At 44.7% G+C, this 19,687-nt stretch overlaps 1 protein-coding gene across 4 annotated transcripts in view; it reads right to left on the bottom strand.

Moving 5' to 3' along the window:
• PLXNB1 (plexin B1) overlaps positions 1-19,687 on the bottom strand; it is an 87,560-nt gene that overhangs the window by 33,006 nt on the left and 34,867 nt on the right. For all 4 annotated transcript variants that reach the window (XM_064519010.1, XM_064519012.1, XM_064519009.1 and 1 more), the window contains 6 exons: positions 10,415-11,558; positions 5,919-6,101; positions 5,354-5,482; positions 2,780-2,880; positions 1,903-2,035; positions 1,045-1,201 (listed from right to left, as the gene is read on the bottom strand). In XM_064519010.1, coding sequence (XP_064375080.1) covers positions 1,045-1,201; positions 1,903-2,035; positions 2,780-2,880; positions 5,354-5,482; positions 5,919-6,101; positions 10,415-11,548 — 1,837 coding nt within the window. In that variant the 5' untranslated portion in view covers positions 11,549-11,558. The remainder of the gene's footprint in view (positions 1-1,044; positions 1,202-1,902; positions 2,036-2,779; positions 2,881-5,353; positions 5,483-5,918; positions 6,102-10,414; positions 11,559-19,687) is intronic.

Below are 19,687 nucleotides of genomic sequence, written 5' to 3'. Positions count from 1 at the left end.
CAACCAAATGGTTGAAGCCAATCCCATCCACTCTGCTACAATGGCAGTGCATGAAACGTTTTTCCTCTGTGCCTATCCACCTTGAATGGAGGCTTAGTTGGTTCTTTCCAGACTGGGGCAGTGTGAAAAGCCAACAGGCAAGTATCATTGAAAATCAAGGAGTCTGAGATTGAATGACTGAGCTAGCTAACTTCAGCAGTCATGTTACGTCCATGGAGGACCTTTCAGACCTTTTCGCCAGCTGCAGTGACACGGAAAAACTGTTTAGCCATTTAGATGAATCTTGTGGAATGCTTCCCAACCTTTACCTGCCTTTTATTTCAGATGAACACATTCTCTGAAGAGATCAGCTCATCGGTACTCATATTGACAGGTTAAGTACTGCAAAATCCAATGCAAAGACAACAAACTGAGTGAGAACCTTCCGGGTGTGTTTAGTCTTAGAGTGGCCAATCAGGCATGCCCAGTCAGTTACTTGTCACACTAATAGAAGGCTGACAGTGCATTTTCTGAGTATATGCTGCATTGCAGATTCATTTCTAATCTCTCCTAGGACCATGGTTCTCGTCTAGCCTTTCCTTACAAGTACTTCCTTGTCCCACTACTATGTGGGTTTTGAAAACATTTGTGTTCTGTTTGGTTTTAAACACTAACCCATTTTTTAAATATAAAAAGAAAAAGAGAGAGAGAGCACGCACATGTGCGCAAGATAGTCCTATGCCCAGATTTTTGACAAGGCTGCCAAACCAGCCACCACTCTAAACTGTATTTCAGATCATATTCAGATTTGCATATAACTCTTCAAGCAGAACCTCCTTTCCAACTACCAGAATTTGGCACTGGAACCTGGCAACAGCCCAGAATAGCACAGGATGCGTGCGACACAAGTAGAAAGCAAACATATTATGACAGAATGAAATGAACACCTGCTGATAGACCATATACATTCATGACTTAACTCTGGCAGTCTGATGGATCTGAAAGGTACTTTCTCCCGACAATGTTATCAGAGCTATCACACTCCATTTAAAGCATTTCACTGACCTGCTCCAGTTGGCAAAGCTGGTGCTTGGCTGGGATCTGGCGAGGGGCACATGATTCCTGACTCTGTCAGAACTGCTGGGCTTTCATAATCTTCAAAGTAGCATGAGTAAAATTCTTCCTCACGTAGAGATGGTAAATCCGAGATAGCCAGGAATATCTACCAATTCAATAACGTCCCATAAATTATTTGCCCCCTAAGATATTCTTATTTCATACAATTTGGGGTTCTACTTTTTCATAGTAAGAATGCCAGAAAGAAGTCATCCATATACCTATACATTTTTCTATTATGCCTCCTAGGCCTGGCTGCTCCGTCCATCATGCCTTGCCATTCCCAAACCAAACTTGCTCATTCATCAGCAAAATCTCCCCCTTTGCTCAAGTCTCCAAATGAAGGCAGGTTCTCACCACCTCCTGACAAACTGACAGACTTCAAAACATTGCAGCATCTTGTTAGCTTTTCTGCCAGCAATCTGATACCAGACTGAAGCTGTAACTTTAGGTAGCTTCTTCCAGAGCTTTCTGACAATGAGTGTCAGAAATACTCTGAACCCTCAGAGAAGGGCACCTTATACAAATCAAGCCAAGGAGAGATCCCATCCAAGTAGCCAAATAGTGCAAAATACTTAATAACTTCCTATTAGCAGGACAAAGACCTATAGCTTTAGATGAACAATGAAATTATCTCCTGAGAAAGCTAGATCATGTAAGCTCCTTATGTGAGATAGACAAAATGTGCTTGAAGGCTTAGCAATTTGATACACCCCTGAAAGCAACAGGAGGACTTGTGACTCCTCAGAGCTTGCAGGGGACCTTCTACATGCTTGAGCATCATCATAGAGGATCACCATTGCTCACATTTCTCTTTTCCTCTCTGCTGATATTGGCTGGAGTTAGTGACTGGATGGACAGGCACTGCTGTGTAGAGTTAAAGCTCCAGAGCCACTGCTCACTCAGCCTGGATCGCAAGCACTCAGAGCGACGGCTGCACCTGCAGAGAAATAGCAAGAAGCCCTATGGGAGGTCTGCACAGCCTAAAACAGGACACTTGTTCTTTCGCTTCCAAGTTGACACTGGCCTTCAGAAACCTTGCTGGAGGGTCAGGGAGCCCACTGCACAAGCCACAGAAGTCCCAGCCTCCCACCACCATCTATAACAGGATGAACTTTTGCCAGTACATACAGATGAGTAGGCATTCACTGGGCCTCAAGGGCCATAAACTAGTTCCTATGGCATCTCCCTGGGAGACAGTCAGCAAGCAGACGTACACACTGGAATAAACCATGTCTTATTAAGCAATGTCAGTGAGTAAGCAGTGAAGAGCGCTAAATAAGAAAGTGACATCAGCAGAAGAGCCAAGATAGTTCCTCTGTACTTGAAATGAGGTAGTTCAAGCTGCAGCCAGACTGAAACCAGGCAGAAATCCACTGTAGGGGAGCATGGTGAGTGGTGACCAAAGACCCAGAAAGCAACAGAAAGATACTGTGTTCTGGAAAGAGAAGTGCAACTGTGGCTGGTGGTGGCAATGCTTTAGGGAGGCAGATAGAAGAATGGTAAGTTAGAGAGAGTGAATCTGTAGGCCAAGCATATCACATAAAGAAGCCAAAAATAGACCAAATCCAGACACACAGACATACAGAGAGAGACAGATACAGAAATGGAAGAGAGTAAGTAGACACATTCCCTAAGCACCATCCCTTCAAAAACCTTGCAAGTAATCAGGGATCTATCTTACCGTCCCTGAAGGACACACCAGCCACAGTAAGGATCTTTCAGTGTCAGACAGGATTCACAGTCTGAGTACAGGGAACACTCCAATATCGGAACCTTTACGACCTGTCGGAAAAAGAAATTAGTGAAAACAGCACACAAAAAGCAGGTTCCAATGCTATGACTTCTGCCCAGCTAACAAGTTCTATTATCCTGATGCTACTACAACTTTGTAGTAATTCCCAATACTGCTTAAAACTAAAGAAAAAAGGAACAAGTTTCCAGAGCCTTTGTGAATGGCTGTTTCACATATTGACGGAAAGCACTTAAATATCAGTTTCTACAGAGGCACTGAGGCAAACCTAAAACAAAGGCATTGCTATAACATAGATTATCCTTGACTTTTTCTGTGAAAAGGAGACCTTATTTAGTGATTAAAAACTACACTTTAACAAAAAGGATTAAAGAATAGCAGTTTCTGTCTTTCTGGTTGCATACATACCACACCCCTCAACCCTGTCTTAGGCAAACAAGGTTACAAGGTTGAGCTTCTTAAATTTCTCATTATGATGTGGGTTCTTCAAACCATTAATTGTTTTAAAGCATTCCTCCCTGAAACAACTAGAATTTTAACATCCATTTCAAAAAATGAACTCCAGAATTTGTTTCAGATCTAGCAAAAAGCTCACGAAAGAAACCTGTGTATCACACCTCTCCATTTCTTCATACACTAGTACAGGATATTAACCCTTTACTTCAAGGGCTGCAAGTATCACAAAAAATAAATCTGGGAAGAATCTCACCATTTAATCTATTTCATTTCCCAAGGCAAATTTTTGCTAGATATGTTATTCATATTAGCCTATCTATTCCAGAAATTTTCCAAGAATGGAAAAGCCACAAGCTACCCTGGAAAGCAATTCGCGTGTCGCTATCCTCATGATTTGCAATTCTTCCTTATTTCCTCGTCTAAATCTCTCTACTTCAAATCTGAACCCATGACTCCATATCTTACTCACTAGCATGATGGAGAAAGGCTTCTTTCCTTCCTTCTCTCAGTTATCACCTGCCTCCCCCTTTTTCCTCCCTTCTCCCTTAGACCTAGGGATACTAGTTCTTTCAGTCTTGCCTGCTTTTAAGGCCTCCACCGTTCACTCTTTTGCTTGTCTGGACTCTGTCATGGCAGATAATCTCTCTTGACATGCAGGTGACCGAAGCTGGACATGGTAGCTCCGGCTGAGGCCTCTGAATGCATCTTCTCTGCTGCCCAACTCTACCTGGCAGGACTATCGTTTGACTGAAATTAGACCAACGGGCTTTGATCAAGGTGGAAAAATAACCTCCTGCCATCCAGGGGTAAGTTTGACTTGCAGAACACTTCTGCTTTGCTTTATTGACCCCCCGCCACCCCCCCGCCTTGCTAATTTCAGCCTCTTGCCCCCTCTTTAATCAGCTACTACACTGCCAGTTACATTAAACCATCATCTTCTAATCCCTAACCCAACACTTTTGCTAAATACATCTCGTTATTTGCATTCTTTATTGACAGAACAATTACTCTTAAGGATATATTTCAGACTTCCCTAATCTTCTTCCACTCACAGATTTTAACTCCTCCTTTGAAGTGTTACAGAATTTCTGAATCCTGCAAAATGCACACAGGGGGATGAAAGGAAGGAGTCCTTTTCTGGTATGCTCTCATTTGTAGCTTGCTCTTCCCTTCAGACATGGAGTAACTCAGGGCCTCCTTTTCCTTTGCTAGGAGGATCCTTTTCTTTCTAGCTCAAGAAGTTGATATGAGTGTTATATAACTCCTCTTAAATAAGGTATCTATAGCTGAATTTTCCACTCTGCAGATATCGGTACCCCAAAAGTTTCAGCAATCCCCATGCCTCTTCCTGCTGCTACCAGAGGTAGAACTATAGAAGGCAGGAGAAGACAATGGAAAGATGTCTAATGTGTTCCTTATATATTTTGACTTCATCTTCAAGACTTACTATCTACCTGTCGAGAGCACACCTCTGCTAACTGAAGATACTTCCCACACATTTCTCTTTTCCATAGGTTATGTGCCTACAGAAGAACAGCTTAATCTTCTAACTGATTAAGAACAGGAGACGTGCCACGGTTCTAATTACACAAAACCTCCCTTTTCTCTTTACAATCTGCTGCTAACCCAAAATGAGTCATATTACTTGTGAACCTAGGAGGCTCATATTCCTCTGCTCAGGTGAAGATGCACTGTCACCTAAACAGTCCTTGCTCGACACAGAGGAACCCAGGGATCTGTGCTCCCTTCTCTTTACCCCAGTGAAGCAGCCTTTTGTAACCTGCAGTTCATATTCCTCCACCACTGCTGATACATCACTGACTGGCATGTGCAAACAGGCATGGTTTAGGGTAACAAGACTTCCCCCACACTTCATACAGCTTTTGCAGAAGGCCAGTCCCCTACCAGTATGCCAGCCTGGCAAGCAGGTGCCACCCAGCACAAGCCTAGCTATGGGCACTGTTTCTCTGCCTCTTCCATCCCCTTCAGCAGGTTGACTGGGCCACAGATGTTTTCACTTCATTGTAGAAGGGATTTTACTGCTCTTACCATTGACTGGGTCATGACGAAGAGGTGCTTCTGCAACTGGTCAAATAGCAGGTCTCCACTCACCATGCTATTTAACTGGATAGCTAAAGAAGCATATATGCTGGTATCTCCCATGGCTCCTAAGTACGCCTGCAAGAGACAGAGTCACACTGGTATGTAGGCGGAGTATCAGAGTAGGAGCAGGAGGCATCTGTCCTACATCAGGAGCAACCTGGAACTGCTGCTGTGTGCAAGGAAGGGTTTCCACCTCTCATCAAAATCCCAATGCAACAACTTCAGGAGCATGAAGCAGGTGCTCAGCAATACCCGCAGGAGCCACATACGACACAGCAGTCCTGACACTGGCACAGTGCAGATGTAACCAAGGGCAGCATGACAACTGCTTTGAGCATTCATGTTCTCAACAGACAGTACAGACAGCATGAGAAGAGGCCATCTGATAGCAATCATCTTTAGTAGGAATCTGATTGCTTAAGGGATTGAGGGGAAGGAGAACCTTTTTTCCCTTCACCTGAGCATCCCTGGTTAGTTTTACCCTCCATTTCTTGCCACATCCAGCTCGTACCTTGTGCAGTCTCCCTCTGCTGTCTCCCAGAAAAGCAATAGTGTGGCCATCTTCCACATTCACTGCCACAGCTGTCAGGCGGGCTTCTGTCTTCTCCAGGAGGGGAGCTGCTTCCAAGGGTATCCGGCTGGCCATGGGGCTGGGCGTGTGGTCAGAGCCACAGGGGTATGCATACAGGGTGTCCTTCGTTGAGGGGAAAAACAGGGAGACCAGTGCAACAAAAGAAGATACAAGTAACGTTAGCATCTTCAACCTTCATCACCATCTTCTTCCAGCCAAACTCCTCAAAGAGGTGCCTAAACAGTGAATTCAGCTTTGAACACCTCTGGGGTTTTTGACTGAGAATAGAAAACCAGCTTTTAATAATTAGTTTAGCTTTGCTGGCTGTTTGTAGTCTTAAAGGACCCTGCAGACATTTCAGCCAAGTCCTTTCAGCATAACAGACACATCAGTAATGAAATGCACCTAAACTCTATTAAACTATCAATCCCCCAAGTGATGGGCTTAGGGAAAAAATTCACTCTGTTTTTCAGAACAAACAAACAAAACAAAGAGGAGACGAGAATTCCTGTTTCCAGTGCAAAATGGAAGCAACTACCCGGCCAGAAACATCACCTCCAACAGTTACCCATGTTTACATTGTGCTATCGTATTACCTACAAATGAGTTCTGAAGCAGAAACCCAAAGCATCAGGACATGTATAAGCACAGACTGCAGCATAGTTTATAAATTATGCCTAAAAAAAAAAAAAAATCAGAGTGCATAGGTCTAGAGTGAGGCCACAAAGAGGCAAAACAAGACTCTTTTCTGCACATCACTCCAATTCTTCAGAGCTTTGTTAGACATCTGAAAATTAATTCCACAGTGTACAAAGCACTGTGTGAAAACACTTATCTTTCTGTTCCAGTTAGATACCTTCCAATCCCAGCAAACATTCACTGATTGAATTCTAAAGGAAAGAGAATAAAAGCTGCCAACTGATTTACTATTTGCATGTGTGGAGAGAAGATAGTTCATTACACTATTTCCCCCCCCCCCCAAATAACAAACCCAATCTTGTCTAGGATGGTTTCTCCATTGCTTTATAGTCTTTCTTGACACTTTGTTCTGTATCCAATCTAATTTTACAGTACCCTTTTGGAGACTGAATGCAGTATTGTTCATTCAACAATTACAAACAACATTTTTATCAATTAGTGGCTTGTCTTCAGACAGTGTTGTTTGTACAAACTAATGATTTTCATCATGGAATTCCTTACGGGTACCATTTTCACCCTCCTCTCCAGTCCGTCACTGGGTACTTTTATGAAGCTGTGCGGGGAGCAGGGCATTAGCTGAGCAGCTCACGCTGGCTGCAGCTCCCCTTTCGCCCTCGGGCGAGGTGGTTAGACGGAGCCTCCCCGAGCAGGGCGATGTATTCTTTCCGTCCGACGTCCCCGACTTCCCGCTGTCAGCGCTGAACCGCGCGGTACCGTTTAGTACCAGGCAGGCCGTCCTCCCTCGTCGGCGGTCAGCGATAACACCCGCAGCGTGGAATTCCCGAGGCATCCGCCTGCTCCCCCCACCACCCCAGCGCAAAGCCTGAGCCTCCTCACTGCTCTCCTCCCACATCTTGTTTTTTTCATGACGGCCTGCTGGAGAAACTAATAATTACCAGGAGTTTTTGACAAAGTCTATGAAAATTCCATGGTAAAAATATATTTAACCTGCTCATACCTCTTACCTCTCTTTTATTCTCAGATTTACTGCTATTGTAACAGGTAAGGAGGGGATGACAGGATATTTCCATCGAAGAAACCATGCTAGACTATTACTACTTCCTTTCTGGTGCTTTGTTTTCCTTTCAAATACTAATTCAACTAATTTACTACGTACTAGGTGTAAGGCTCTAAACTAAAGTCTCAGAGCAGGTTACACTTTTAGCAATTTTCTACCTGTGTTGCCTATGTGCGATGCCAAGGCCAAGTTGCTTCACACCTAACATCCAGCTACTGTATGACAAAGTGACCTGCGTACGCTTTCCCAGCAGCAGTACGGCCTGCCCATGGCCTCGCAGGGACCGTACGCAGGGCAGTTAACCACAGTCAAGGGTGAAACTTGCTCTGTTCCACAGGATCAAGCCTGCAGTAATTGTATAAAGTGGTTATATAAATCCACATTTGAACTGTCTGAATTGTTTTCAGTGAATGACATCTTGGCAGTGAGGTGGAGAATACACTTCAGAGAGAATACACTTCAGAGATCATCCAGCATCCTCCTGCGATGCAGCAAGCTTGGAGGCTGCAGCTCCTGGCGTGAATCCTGATGTGCTCTTCTTACAGTCCACAGATGCAGGGACAGGATCCCAAGAAATAAATCTATATCTATACAAGAGGACGACTGGGAGCCTGGTGCAAAAGTGCAAGCCACATATTTGGAAAACTATATCCTGAGAAGATAAACAGCCTCCCCAAGCCTTGCAAAATCCGTGTCATACTTTTAATTATCAAGACACGAACAGCATCTGCATAACCTCCTGCAACCCTAGACCAATGGAAAATTCTGTATGCTTTCAGACCTCCAGCACTGTAGAACAAACGAACCTGTCCAGAAATTCACATAAAAACAAGTATTTTTCCTAGCTGAAACCATACTGAAGTGTAAAACCCAATGTCAGTCCCTCCCGACGAGCTAAAAATAGAAGGGAGTGCTAGCTAGGGAAAAGGGCATACCTTGTGCACAGGCTGGTTTGGAAGCAGAAAAACGTGAAATCCATCAGCATTATTCTTACATAAAGCACAAGCTGCCACCATTGAAACCCAGAGTTAAAACTGCTCCTGCATAAAATGCTCATTGACAGCCGCTTCCACTCGGCGCTGAATGGAGCGGGCCGGAGCTGGCACAGGCCCTTACGCGTTGTTAGAGACAATCTTAGCGACAACCGCTACCATGTACTGAATGGCCAAGGATAAAGTTTGTTAGAGCATTTACATATCATTGGACACACTTGTTAAAAAGGTGCCACGGTTTAATCAGCCCACTTAGTGCCAAACCGTGCAGCTGGGACCCTGGAATAGCGCATCAGGACTTACACGGCGAAGACCGGCCTCTTCCTCCCCCCCGCTGCACCCACTTCCCCACCAGATCGAATCGCAGCGGGACTCGCCATTTTGAGTGAAGGATTTTCTACGCTGTTCACCTTGGTTCGACATTCAACTCCCCCAAGCTGTCCTAAAGTCACTTGTGACAACTCCTTCCATGCTGTCCCACAGAGGACACATGGGACATGACTAAGAACCACAGCGAAAGCAGGACATAAACCTGCAAGGCCTCTTGCCTCCCAAATCTTATATACTCCTCCTGACCTTGTATTCTTCCCGCTCCGAGTCTGCTCCTTTACCCTTGGGCTGTCCCACAAGTAGTCTACAGTCAGCTCTAGCTACTGAAAGAAAAAGCTGCAATTTTGAAACTGCTTTTGGGCCACACATCCAATTCTAGAGATTCCCTAAGCTCTGTGGTGCCACTTCACCATTTGTGGCAGAAGGCGGGGAAGGGCGAGTCATCTGGACAGGCTGTTCTGTGAAAAGCAGGCACACGATAACACGCTGTTCTGCTAAGGGCTAGCAAGACCTTCGGTGAAAACAAGCTGCTCACAGCAACACAGCCTCCTGCCGGGCCACCGCCCCCGACAACACTGCTGCTCTATGTTAGCGTCGCCGTCTCCGGTATCACAGCACCAGCCAACACCGCTAACAAGCCACAAGGATTCAGGATTGCAGTCACTTCAGTTCACCTTTTTATCCTGCAACATCCCATCATGCCTTTGCCATAGAAATTAAAGTTATGCTTATAAAGGGGATTATCGCTGCTTATAGCTCTGGAGACAAGGAAGAGCCAGGTCAGGAACAAGCCATCTTTGGGCACAAATACAGTCTGGGGAAATGGGATTTTGTTGACACACTCGCTTTTGCTTATGCTCTGCTTTCAGTTCTGGGTGTCCTTACGGGATGCCACGGTGAGGTGCGACTCACCTGTAAGTGACAGGGACCAGGCACACCTTTAATCCACACAACTTGAATTCCCCTCCCCAACACACAGGTACCCGCCTCTGCTCCCCTACAGCACACGCCAAGACATGAAGATACAGATTAAGAACTACTTAAATGGCAGCTTCAACGCTCTTGCCAGGTATTTCCACAAGACAGAGCCTAGGGTTAGGTCACGCGAGATGCCCTTCCCCACGGCCACATGCAGTGCATCATCCTCTGCCAGTGAGCCTGCCCAGGCAGGACGGAGCAACAGCAGCAACAAGACAGACTGTACTTAAATGGGAAGCATTCATCTTGCATTGCTTTGTTGCAGTAGCTGAGAAACATAGCCTGAGCCCAGAGGCTCTACAAGCCCAGCAGATTTCATCATACACCTGTGGGAAACGAGCTCACTCCAGGAACACAAAGCAGCACAAGAATGTGCTACGGGTTCCTTTTTACCCTGGCAAAGGTATAAAACCACTTACCGCTGGCAGCTGGACACAGTTGGAACTGACATCGTATTCAATATAAGCCACTTCCATCCCTTCTTCTGACTTCCCATCTCTCATGTAGCAAACATCCCTAGTCCAGTTGGTCAGGCGATCCACCTCCTCCATTGCGTAGACACAGAGCGCAGACTCCTCACTCAGTTTGCCAGAAGAAGCCTGCCAGGCAGAGAAGACTGCAAAAAGCACTTCTCCCTCCGTGCCAAACTGCCCCTGGGCCAGGCCTTTTCCCGGCCGGGTGACGTAGGCTGCCTGCAGAAGGCTGTACGTGTTGGCTTTGCTCTGGCAGAGCAGAGGTAGCTCCACATATGAGTAGTAATGAGAGTCATCCAGGCAGATTCGTGAGATGTAAGTCTTGTACTCCCGTGACTGAGACTTGAGGTCCCGACGGTAGAACAGGAAATAGACACTCGAGCGGTAAGTGAAGGATTTAATGAAGTGGTGGTTGTACTCAGAGAGCCGGCCCACAGCCAATTTTGCTGTTTCTTCATAGGAGAAGATGGAGTGAGAGTCGGTTGCTTGAACATCCCCTCCATGGGCCCTGAGATTTCTGGTAGTGATGGGAGGGATCCCTCCTCCAACTCCTCGGCTGGTGTACCCTCGTCCCACAAACAGCAAAGGGACCTCATCCTTTGAGTAGGCTACAAGTCCCACGGTGGTGATATTGGGATCGTTGGCAGCAACGTACTGGGTGTCACCGGGGCTCTCTGGTCGGAAGAGAACGTGGTCAATGGATGCGAGGCTCCTCTTCTCACAGATCCCCTGGTGCACACTGCCGCACACAATGAGCTCCTTCTGCGCCGTATTCACCAGCAGCAGCTTGTTGTGATTGTCGGTGTAGTGTGCTTGAGGACACTCCAGCTTTGAAACTGGAGGGAGGCAATCTTTACTGTCCAGAACTGGCCCAGTCTGAACCACATTCTTCATCAGCAGGTCAGATGTCAACTGAAAAAGAAAGTTGGTGGCCCCCAAATAAATGGTCTCAGAGTCCAAGTCCATAGACAAGTGGAGGAATTTTGTGGTGTTGCGTGAAAACGTGACATATTGCAGTCCCCTTGGAATCGCTGCTCCCAAGAAACAGAGAACAGGAAGGAGGAATGTTCCCAGAGGCATGGTAAACACTCTGCAAGAGAGAAAAAGCTGTTATAACTCCTCTGAAACCAGGAGTGAAGATTAACATACACCAAACTCCTTCAATAGTATTCTTATTATGAGAGATGGGTAAAGAGGACATAGATAACTATAGAAAGCAGAGAACTAGACTCAAAGAGCCAACACAGAACATTCTTAGAAACACCAACAGAAAGCAGCCTATAGGAGTATCAGAGGCTTTGCTCAGTCACCTTGGCATCAAGATGACAGGCACAGCATCTTCACGAGGAGCTGGAATACTACAAGTAATGTTCTTGGGGGTGTCTCCCAGAGACTGCTGGGAGGTACTGGTGAGAGCTGTTCCTCACCTCCTAAGTTTAAGATCTGTACTAAATTTGTTGAAGAAACAGTCCCAAAGCAGATTCATCAATACAGGGATGCAACTTAAGGAGGCAGGTCCTATCTATACCATGACAAAGGGTTGCCTCAAACACTGCAGCTCAAGTTCATTGCTATTCTTGTGCCTTCAGAAGAAGTGAGCCACATTTAACCAGACTCCTGTAAATATAGCATCATATGAAAGAGTTTTAAGTACTCCAGGACAGGACCACATCCCACAGCACCCAGTACATTGTATACGTATATGTATACATTGTTAATGAGTAACACCACAGTAAAACAAACACACTGCTGTCCAAGGCAAACACACCCTGCAGGACCATTGTTTAAATAAATCATAGGCAGGCTCTCACTTAGAGAAAACAAATATCCCCTCTGGTCTGCATTTGATCTAGAATGAAATTAATATTTCTTAATATTTCAGGAAATTATCATACTTTACTAATACTCTTCTTTCTTCTTTCTTGTCCCACTTTTGGCTATCAGTGTGCTCCTTTGGATCTAGGGCCCTGGCACTAGCATTTCAGATGAGACATTTCCATGCCATCGCTGCTGCTGAACAAGGCCCACCTGAAGCAGGACTGCTCTGCCCTGATGCCAGGATGAGGCCTCCAGAGAGCTGGGCAGGGTTGTCTCCAGCCACCCCACTGGAGCCAGCAGGCCACCAGCCACCCCCCATCGCCTGCGCACTCCACCAAGCTGGTCCCCATGAGCCCCAGCTACTCTTTGGGTAGAGGCAGCAGGCCTGGGCAAGGTGGACACCATCTCCTCCTATCCACTCATTACTGCATTCACTGGGGGGAAAAGGCTCCTTGCTGCCACCCGTCTCTCCCCAGCACCTCTCTCTGTACCGTAAAAGGCAATATAAACACATCTGCTCTGCAGGGCAACACTCCACTCCTTTCCTATCCCATGCCTCAAAGTGCAGGCAGAGCCAGACAGGGTGGGTGTTAGACAAACCTGGGGAAGCGCCAAGCCTGGTCTGCTCCTCTCCGGACAAGCCTTGGACCAGCCCCTCTCAGAAGCAGCTGTGATCCACCCAAGCCATGGCACAGCTGGGAACAGCTGTCCTGAACAGCATGGAGTGTCCCACAGCAAGGTGGAAATGTAGTAGCAAGTATCTGTGACATTTAGATTATTAATTCCCTACAGAGAAAGTGCATCAGCTGCAAGTACCCGTAATCTACTATGAGAAGGACCTTACCTGAATGGAGAAGTGGCTGTGATGCACCTGTGAATCAAGTCCCTTCCCTCCCTCCCCGTCATGAAGCAGACTCTGCATCAAAGCTACACACAGCTCTACAGAAGCCAAGCTGTGCCAGGGGCTCGACAGAGCTGCTGGGCACACAGCATCCTCCAGAACTGCCCTGTAATCCACTGTGCTCCTTTCAATAACCCAGCTCCTCAGGAGTGGGGGTGGTGCTTGTTTTGTAGCAAAAGCTACTGTCAGCTCTGTCCTACAGCCTCGTCCCTCTTGGATTTTCTTAGTGAGCTCAAAGTGCTATTAGCTCAGACGCGCTTGAGGGCACAGAGACAGGAAACAGGTTTGCAGCGTTTCAAGAGAAGACTACCCTGGCTCACTGCAGGACTTCAGATCATGAACTCCTCGCCACACAAACTGCACCTTCCACTTGTTCTGTACAACACCCAGCACACGGTGTACAGAAGACACAGTAGGAACAGTGAAAACAATAACTGCAAGACTCTAGATCCATCTCTTACATCACCACTTGCAGAAAAGCGCCACAGCCGCCTTCTTCCCAGCTCCTTTGTCAGTAAAACATAGGCATCTTTGCTCTACCAAAAGGGCAGTTGAGAGGATTAGTTTACTTGTGAAATCCAGCGGATGGAAGGTATTATAAACACAATCAGTTATTAAATATAGGCTTTGTGAAGCTCTGGAAAAGCTCCACTTCACACACTTACTGTAGGTAAGTAGGTAGCATTGTCAGAATATACCCACATGCAGGAATTTCAGTACTACATTGGCAGCTTTCCCTCCGAGCATACAGGCGCTGATTCACATCATACCAGCCCTAGCTATGTTTAGGTTACATGCACACACTAGGGCTTTTGTTTGAACTGATAATAGACATTTAGTGTTTTCTGCTCTCAGTGCTACTAGTGCACTCTGCTTCACCCAGATTCACAAACAGCCCTCAACTGGCCTTGAATTGTCTCTTGCCAGGGTGGTGAGGGAGTGCGTTGTAGGGTTGGACAGAGGTCCTCATCACACGGGGGACGTTATCTCTGAAGCACGATGAGGGATATTTATAAAGCCAGCAAGTAGCTGCACACAGACTGTCAGGATGGAGCTCTGTAACTTAACCAAATCGCCTCCAGTTTACATCAGTAAGTAGAGCATATCTTGCCCCGAATGCAACAGATCAGTTCTCTAGACAGACCTGTACTTCTATAGACTTCCATGCATTCTCACAGCATTTATTGGAGAATACCGTATTCAAGGAACTCCTTAACCAAGTAACTGCCTGGGTACCTCTGCACAGCCATCACACAGATGCCATGATAGCTTGTTGCACAGCTCTGTTTGGAGCTTCCTCTTAAAATGCCTGGAAACAAAACAGCAGGCTGATGATCATCCAACAGAAGGAGTTTGATTATGCTGTGACAGGGCCAAACTTACATAGAGAAGGCAGTCTTTGATCTGGGAATTGCTGAGGATCACAAGTCATCATTACACTGTACCACTTACAAAAACCTCTAATCTTCCTTCTAGCTAATGCAACCTTCCTAGCCAGCACTTACAGTAAAATTAGCAAGTCTTGGGAATTTATTAATTCTGAAATACTGGCTTTCTGACTAATGGTCATGCCTACAAGATGGAAGACTCTGCTCTGTCCAACACATACCATTGCAGACAAGTGCCAGGGGCAGAACTAACACTCACATGCACAACCATTGGTTGAACTCAAGATCCACTGCATCACACCAGTCTAGCAACACAGACCTTACAAGTCCTCTGATCTGTAGTTGAACCTAACCCTAATGTTCTACTGAAAGCATTTCACCTTTTGGAGCATCTGTACTGGAAAAAGAGATAGAAGAGCAAGTAGCCCTTCACTCCAGAAGACTGTAACCAAAACTAGATCCTGCTCTGGTCAAAGCTCTGACCTAAAGCTATTTCTCTTCTTTCACTCACAAATATCCCCCTAAAAGTAACTTAGTAGATTCTTACCTGGAAGATCTTCATGAGGAATAGCTCTAAACTATCTAGTCACAAAGATGCTCTGGAAGAACAGAGGGCAGCTGAGAAGGCTGAAAATAGTTGGTACAGTACATGTTCTGCAAGCTGGTTCCAGTCACTTTGAGTGATGGATAAACACTGAATAGGTTCTTTGTTCTTTTTTCACTGAAGAGCCATTAGCAGATGAACTTGTAGTTACTGCTATATAGACAAACATATACATTAGAAATGAACATAAGTCTGTGTGACTACCAGTACTAACTTAGAAGCATTATGCCCTTTTATCTGAAAAATTGAGAGGAAAAAAACCTGTCTTTTGATTCAATTTCCCAAATTATTTCTCAAGCATGGGCATCAGTGCCTCTTTCTTACTCTTCAGTTAAGCCCATCATAACCTCTCTGGGAGGACATGAAGGATAACCTACATTTAAATCTGATAGTTTCATGACAAGCTATGCTCCTGAGCCCTTTATGGATTTACCTAACTATTCTGCTTCCTGTGCTCATTGCGAGGGTATAACACAGCTGTTACAGACAGATTGCACTGTAAGTGTGTAGCCTTTAATTAATTCCGAAGGCAGTTGCCAGAGCTTAAAGATTCTTTTTAAATATTCAATTTTTTGATGAATTCCCTTTAAACAGAAAATGCTCCAGACAATTCTGAACATTGCCTAACACACTGTAAAATATTAACATGAAAATGATCCTTCTGAGTTTCATTTATTTAATCTGGATCACAACAGAAGGGCTGGAGGATTAGTCAGTTCTGCCACAGAATATTTATATCACATCAACTAAATAACAACCAATAATGCAGAAGCAATGGCACTATTTTGTTACTTGGAAATTGAAACAAGACAGTGTTTTCTGTAGCACTATTTTTACCTCTCTGACCTCAAGTATCCTCCTCGAAAGACTTCACTCATTTATTAAAGAAACAAACCCAGAGCTCACTCAGACACATTTTAACAGCATATCAACACATAAAGATTATTTCAATCCTCCTAGATTATTTCCTTAATGCCACATCCTATCCTCTGAAAAGGGAGAGGTCAGACAACGTTACAGCTTCTAGGCTACGTTTCATACTTGCTACCAATCCCAGCAGAACCGTCCTGGGAAGGAGCAGGTCCCGGCATCCGCACCTGCGGCTCCCGCTGTATCACGCAGAGCCCTGATGCACTGAGCCAGCCCTCAGCGAGAGCTCTGCACGAGCTTAAAATTAAAAGCATAATTCCTTCAGCCACGCAATGGCCCTCAGGCTCCAGCACGCTCAAGTCACCCAGCGTTAGGAAGAACATAACTGTTGTATTTTCTGCACAAAAGCCCTGAATTGCTGCTCCCCTTCTAAATATCATAATGCTCAACAAAAAGACCTACTGTTTTCTACTACAGAAGAGCATATTCCTATTATGGTTAAGACCCCCAAAGCAACTTATTTTTTACTACCACTAGGCTTGTTTCACGCTCTGCTGTTCAGAACAGGCACCAGCAGAGATGAACACAAACCTGTTTTCCAAATAAAATTGACACCGATGAGGATCTCAAGTCCAAGACATCCTGCAGGTATTTCCCCTGAACAGCTCTAGCATCTCTTACATCTTTTATTCTGCACATGCTAAAACAAGTCAGTAACACAGTTTATTAAGCTTCCAGTACAAACGGCTAATGAAGAGTTAATGATTAATATGATGTGAAACTGTGAGCTTCTTATGAATTTAGACAAACTAAACAAACATATACAAGGAACATAAAACAAGCACAAACTCGCTGCAGTTACAAGAGCTTTTCTTTATAAATATTTGGTAATTCTAAGTTGAGGGACTTCTTTTCACCTTACCATCCTCTAAAGCACTGACAACAAAAAGTGAAATCAAGTGCCATATTGCATCTACATTTTTAAATGGGGAAGTCAAGTCAGCTGTTAATTTTCTAGTATCTTAATATAGCAAGAGGGTAACTTTCTGCCCATGTTATGCATCTGAAGTTTAAAGAGTCCTTTATGATCTGCCCCAACTTTCTGCGTAGACCAAGGCAAAGAGCATCACTACATAATTTCTTCTTTTAGCCCATGAGCGCCTGACTGAACTAAGCTATTTCAATGCAAGCAGAATTTTTTCTCCAGCTTCATTAATCAGAGAAGCTACCATCTTAACTCAGCTAGCTGTTTCCCTGTGGCTATTTACCCTGAGGAAAATGCCTTATTTTGTCCAGCTTTGCTTGTCATAGGATCTTCTGAGTCAAAGATGCTTCTAGTCACTTTTTGCATACACAGTTTGAGAGCTGATCCTTCTTCTTAATCCTCCTTGGGCAAGAAGATAACAGCAGCTATCCCAAGTCAGACAGAGGTCCATCTACTCAGAAACCTGGTCTCCAGCAACAGACAGATGCCTAGGGAGAAGTGTAAGAGTAGCCAGGCACAAGGCAATGCTTACCCTATCCATCCTTCCAGCTTTGAGCCTTCCTGAGGCACAGATTGGATCCGTGTGTAATCCCCTTGGTGGATACATTAGGAGGTTTGAGCTTCTTTGGCCAGAAAAAGAAATGATTTTTTTCTTGTAGCTCCTCTTTGAGCCCATTCTGGTTTGTCAGGATCTTCTTTCTAAAGCACCTGGCCTGCACATGCCATCCCTTGGTCTCCAATGCTGCACCCAGAGCAACGTTATCTTGCCCACTTCTACTGCCCTTCCTCCAGCTACGCACCCAAGGGGCTCTCACTCTCCTAGCTGCCCCATCGCATGCCAAGTTTGTATGCAGTCGGTTATCATCTGTGACTCACAAATATCCTCCCAGGCAGTTAATTAAAAAGAGAAACCATCTCTCTCTCCCTCAGTGTGTAGTACATCCAGAGATCCTAGATAAGTTTAATTTAGCTATACTAGATTCCCTCTGGGAAAGCTGAGCTCACTTAAAGTTACCCATCCCATTCACCCTGCTGAACAAATCTATCCACGCAAGTTTACATAAATCTATCACCACCCTAACAACAGATCTGTCTGCAAAAGTTCAGGAACCCAATTGTTGATCAAGACAAAGACTTGGAGCAGAGAGAAATCCTCATAGTATCCAGGGAACTCCAAGAGCAGGATTCCTCCCATTTCCAATTGAGATCCAAAAGCCAGTTTTAAAATCTGTTTAATAAGAACTAAACTGACTTAAAAAGAACTGTCAGCTAAGGCGTTTTAAAATAAAGTTAAGCTTTCATGTAATTAGAGTTACGGTCCTGTCATGATTTAATAAATAATTAAAAGACAGGAAAGCAAAGGTAGGAACAGGCAGTTTCCTACCCAGAGGAAGGCAATGGGTGAGATCAGCCAAGAATCTGCTCTGCGACCTGTGCTGCTCAACATGTTCATAAGATGATCTATGAAGATGATGTCCAGAAGTGGCAAAGTTAACCAAGAATAAAATTATTCGGCACAATCAAATTCAGAGCAGATCAAAAAAAAGCAACATCGATCACAGGGTCCTAAGCAAGTACACAATGACTAAAATGTTGATAAATACAAAAAAACCCACACAAAATATTCTAACTACACAAACACAACAGGATCTAAATTAGTTGTTATCACTCAGGAAAAGTTTGGAAATGTTGTAGTTCAGTTCAGTATTTACTATGAGGCAAAAGGCAAAGACAACCTTAGGAGCAATTAGGAAAGGAAAAACAAATCACCATTATGTTGTCAAATGCTGCAGGCAGTTCTGATTCCCACATCCGAAAAAGGATGCAGAATGACAGAAAGGACAACAAAGATGATCAAAAGCGTGGAACAGCTTCCATAAAAGGAGAGCCTGAACAGGCTGGGCCTTCAGCTGGACAAAGAAACCACCGGGGAGGGAGGGAGGGAGGGAGAATGCAACAGGTCTGTAACATGACAAATAGCGTCAAGATGAAAAACACAAAATAATTAACCACCATCCCTCACAATGCAGAAACAAGAGAGCACCTATAAAGCTAGAGACAGCATTTCTAAGCCAGTTTGAGGACATTTTCACTAAATGTAAAATACTTTACCTTACATCTAAAATGCATAATTGAGTTGTAGAGATCATTGCTGTAGTATGTCATGGAGACTAGAAACATAAACAGGTTAAAAGAGAAATTATATAAATTAATGGAGAATAGATGTAGTAAAGACCAGATATGACTCCTAGCCAAAGAGGGCCTTAAACAGCTGATGGTCATAAGCTGGGAGTATAAAAGGAAGGGGAGGGGGAACATCACTACACATGCCCTGTTCCTTACACCACTCGTTAAGCATCTCCTTCTGGCTATTGTCAAAGAAACTGAGCTAGACAGAGCTTTGCAGTTTGCTCTAGGATGACATTTATAATTAAACTTCTCATTTTATGGTACATTTGTAAGTTTTATTTACTTTAGATATTAGGAACGTAACTCTAGGCCTTCCTAATTTCATATTTAGAAAGCCGGAAACCTAGCCTCATCGACTATTTCTAAAGGTGCTGTCTATCATATTAACATTCAGATAACATCGAACCGAATCCTGACAGCACAGCACAAACATTAAAGCACAACACGCCAGCGAAGCAAGCAA

The sequence above is a fragment of the Dromaius novaehollandiae genome, chromosome 12 (assembly GCF_036370855.1).
Source record: "Dromaius novaehollandiae isolate bDroNov1 chromosome 12, bDroNov1.hap1, whole genome shotgun sequence".
Taxonomy (NCBI): Eukaryota; Metazoa; Chordata; class Aves; order Casuariiformes; family Dromaiidae; genus Dromaius; species Dromaius novaehollandiae.
This window is presented reverse-complemented; position numbering and strand designations above follow the sequence as displayed.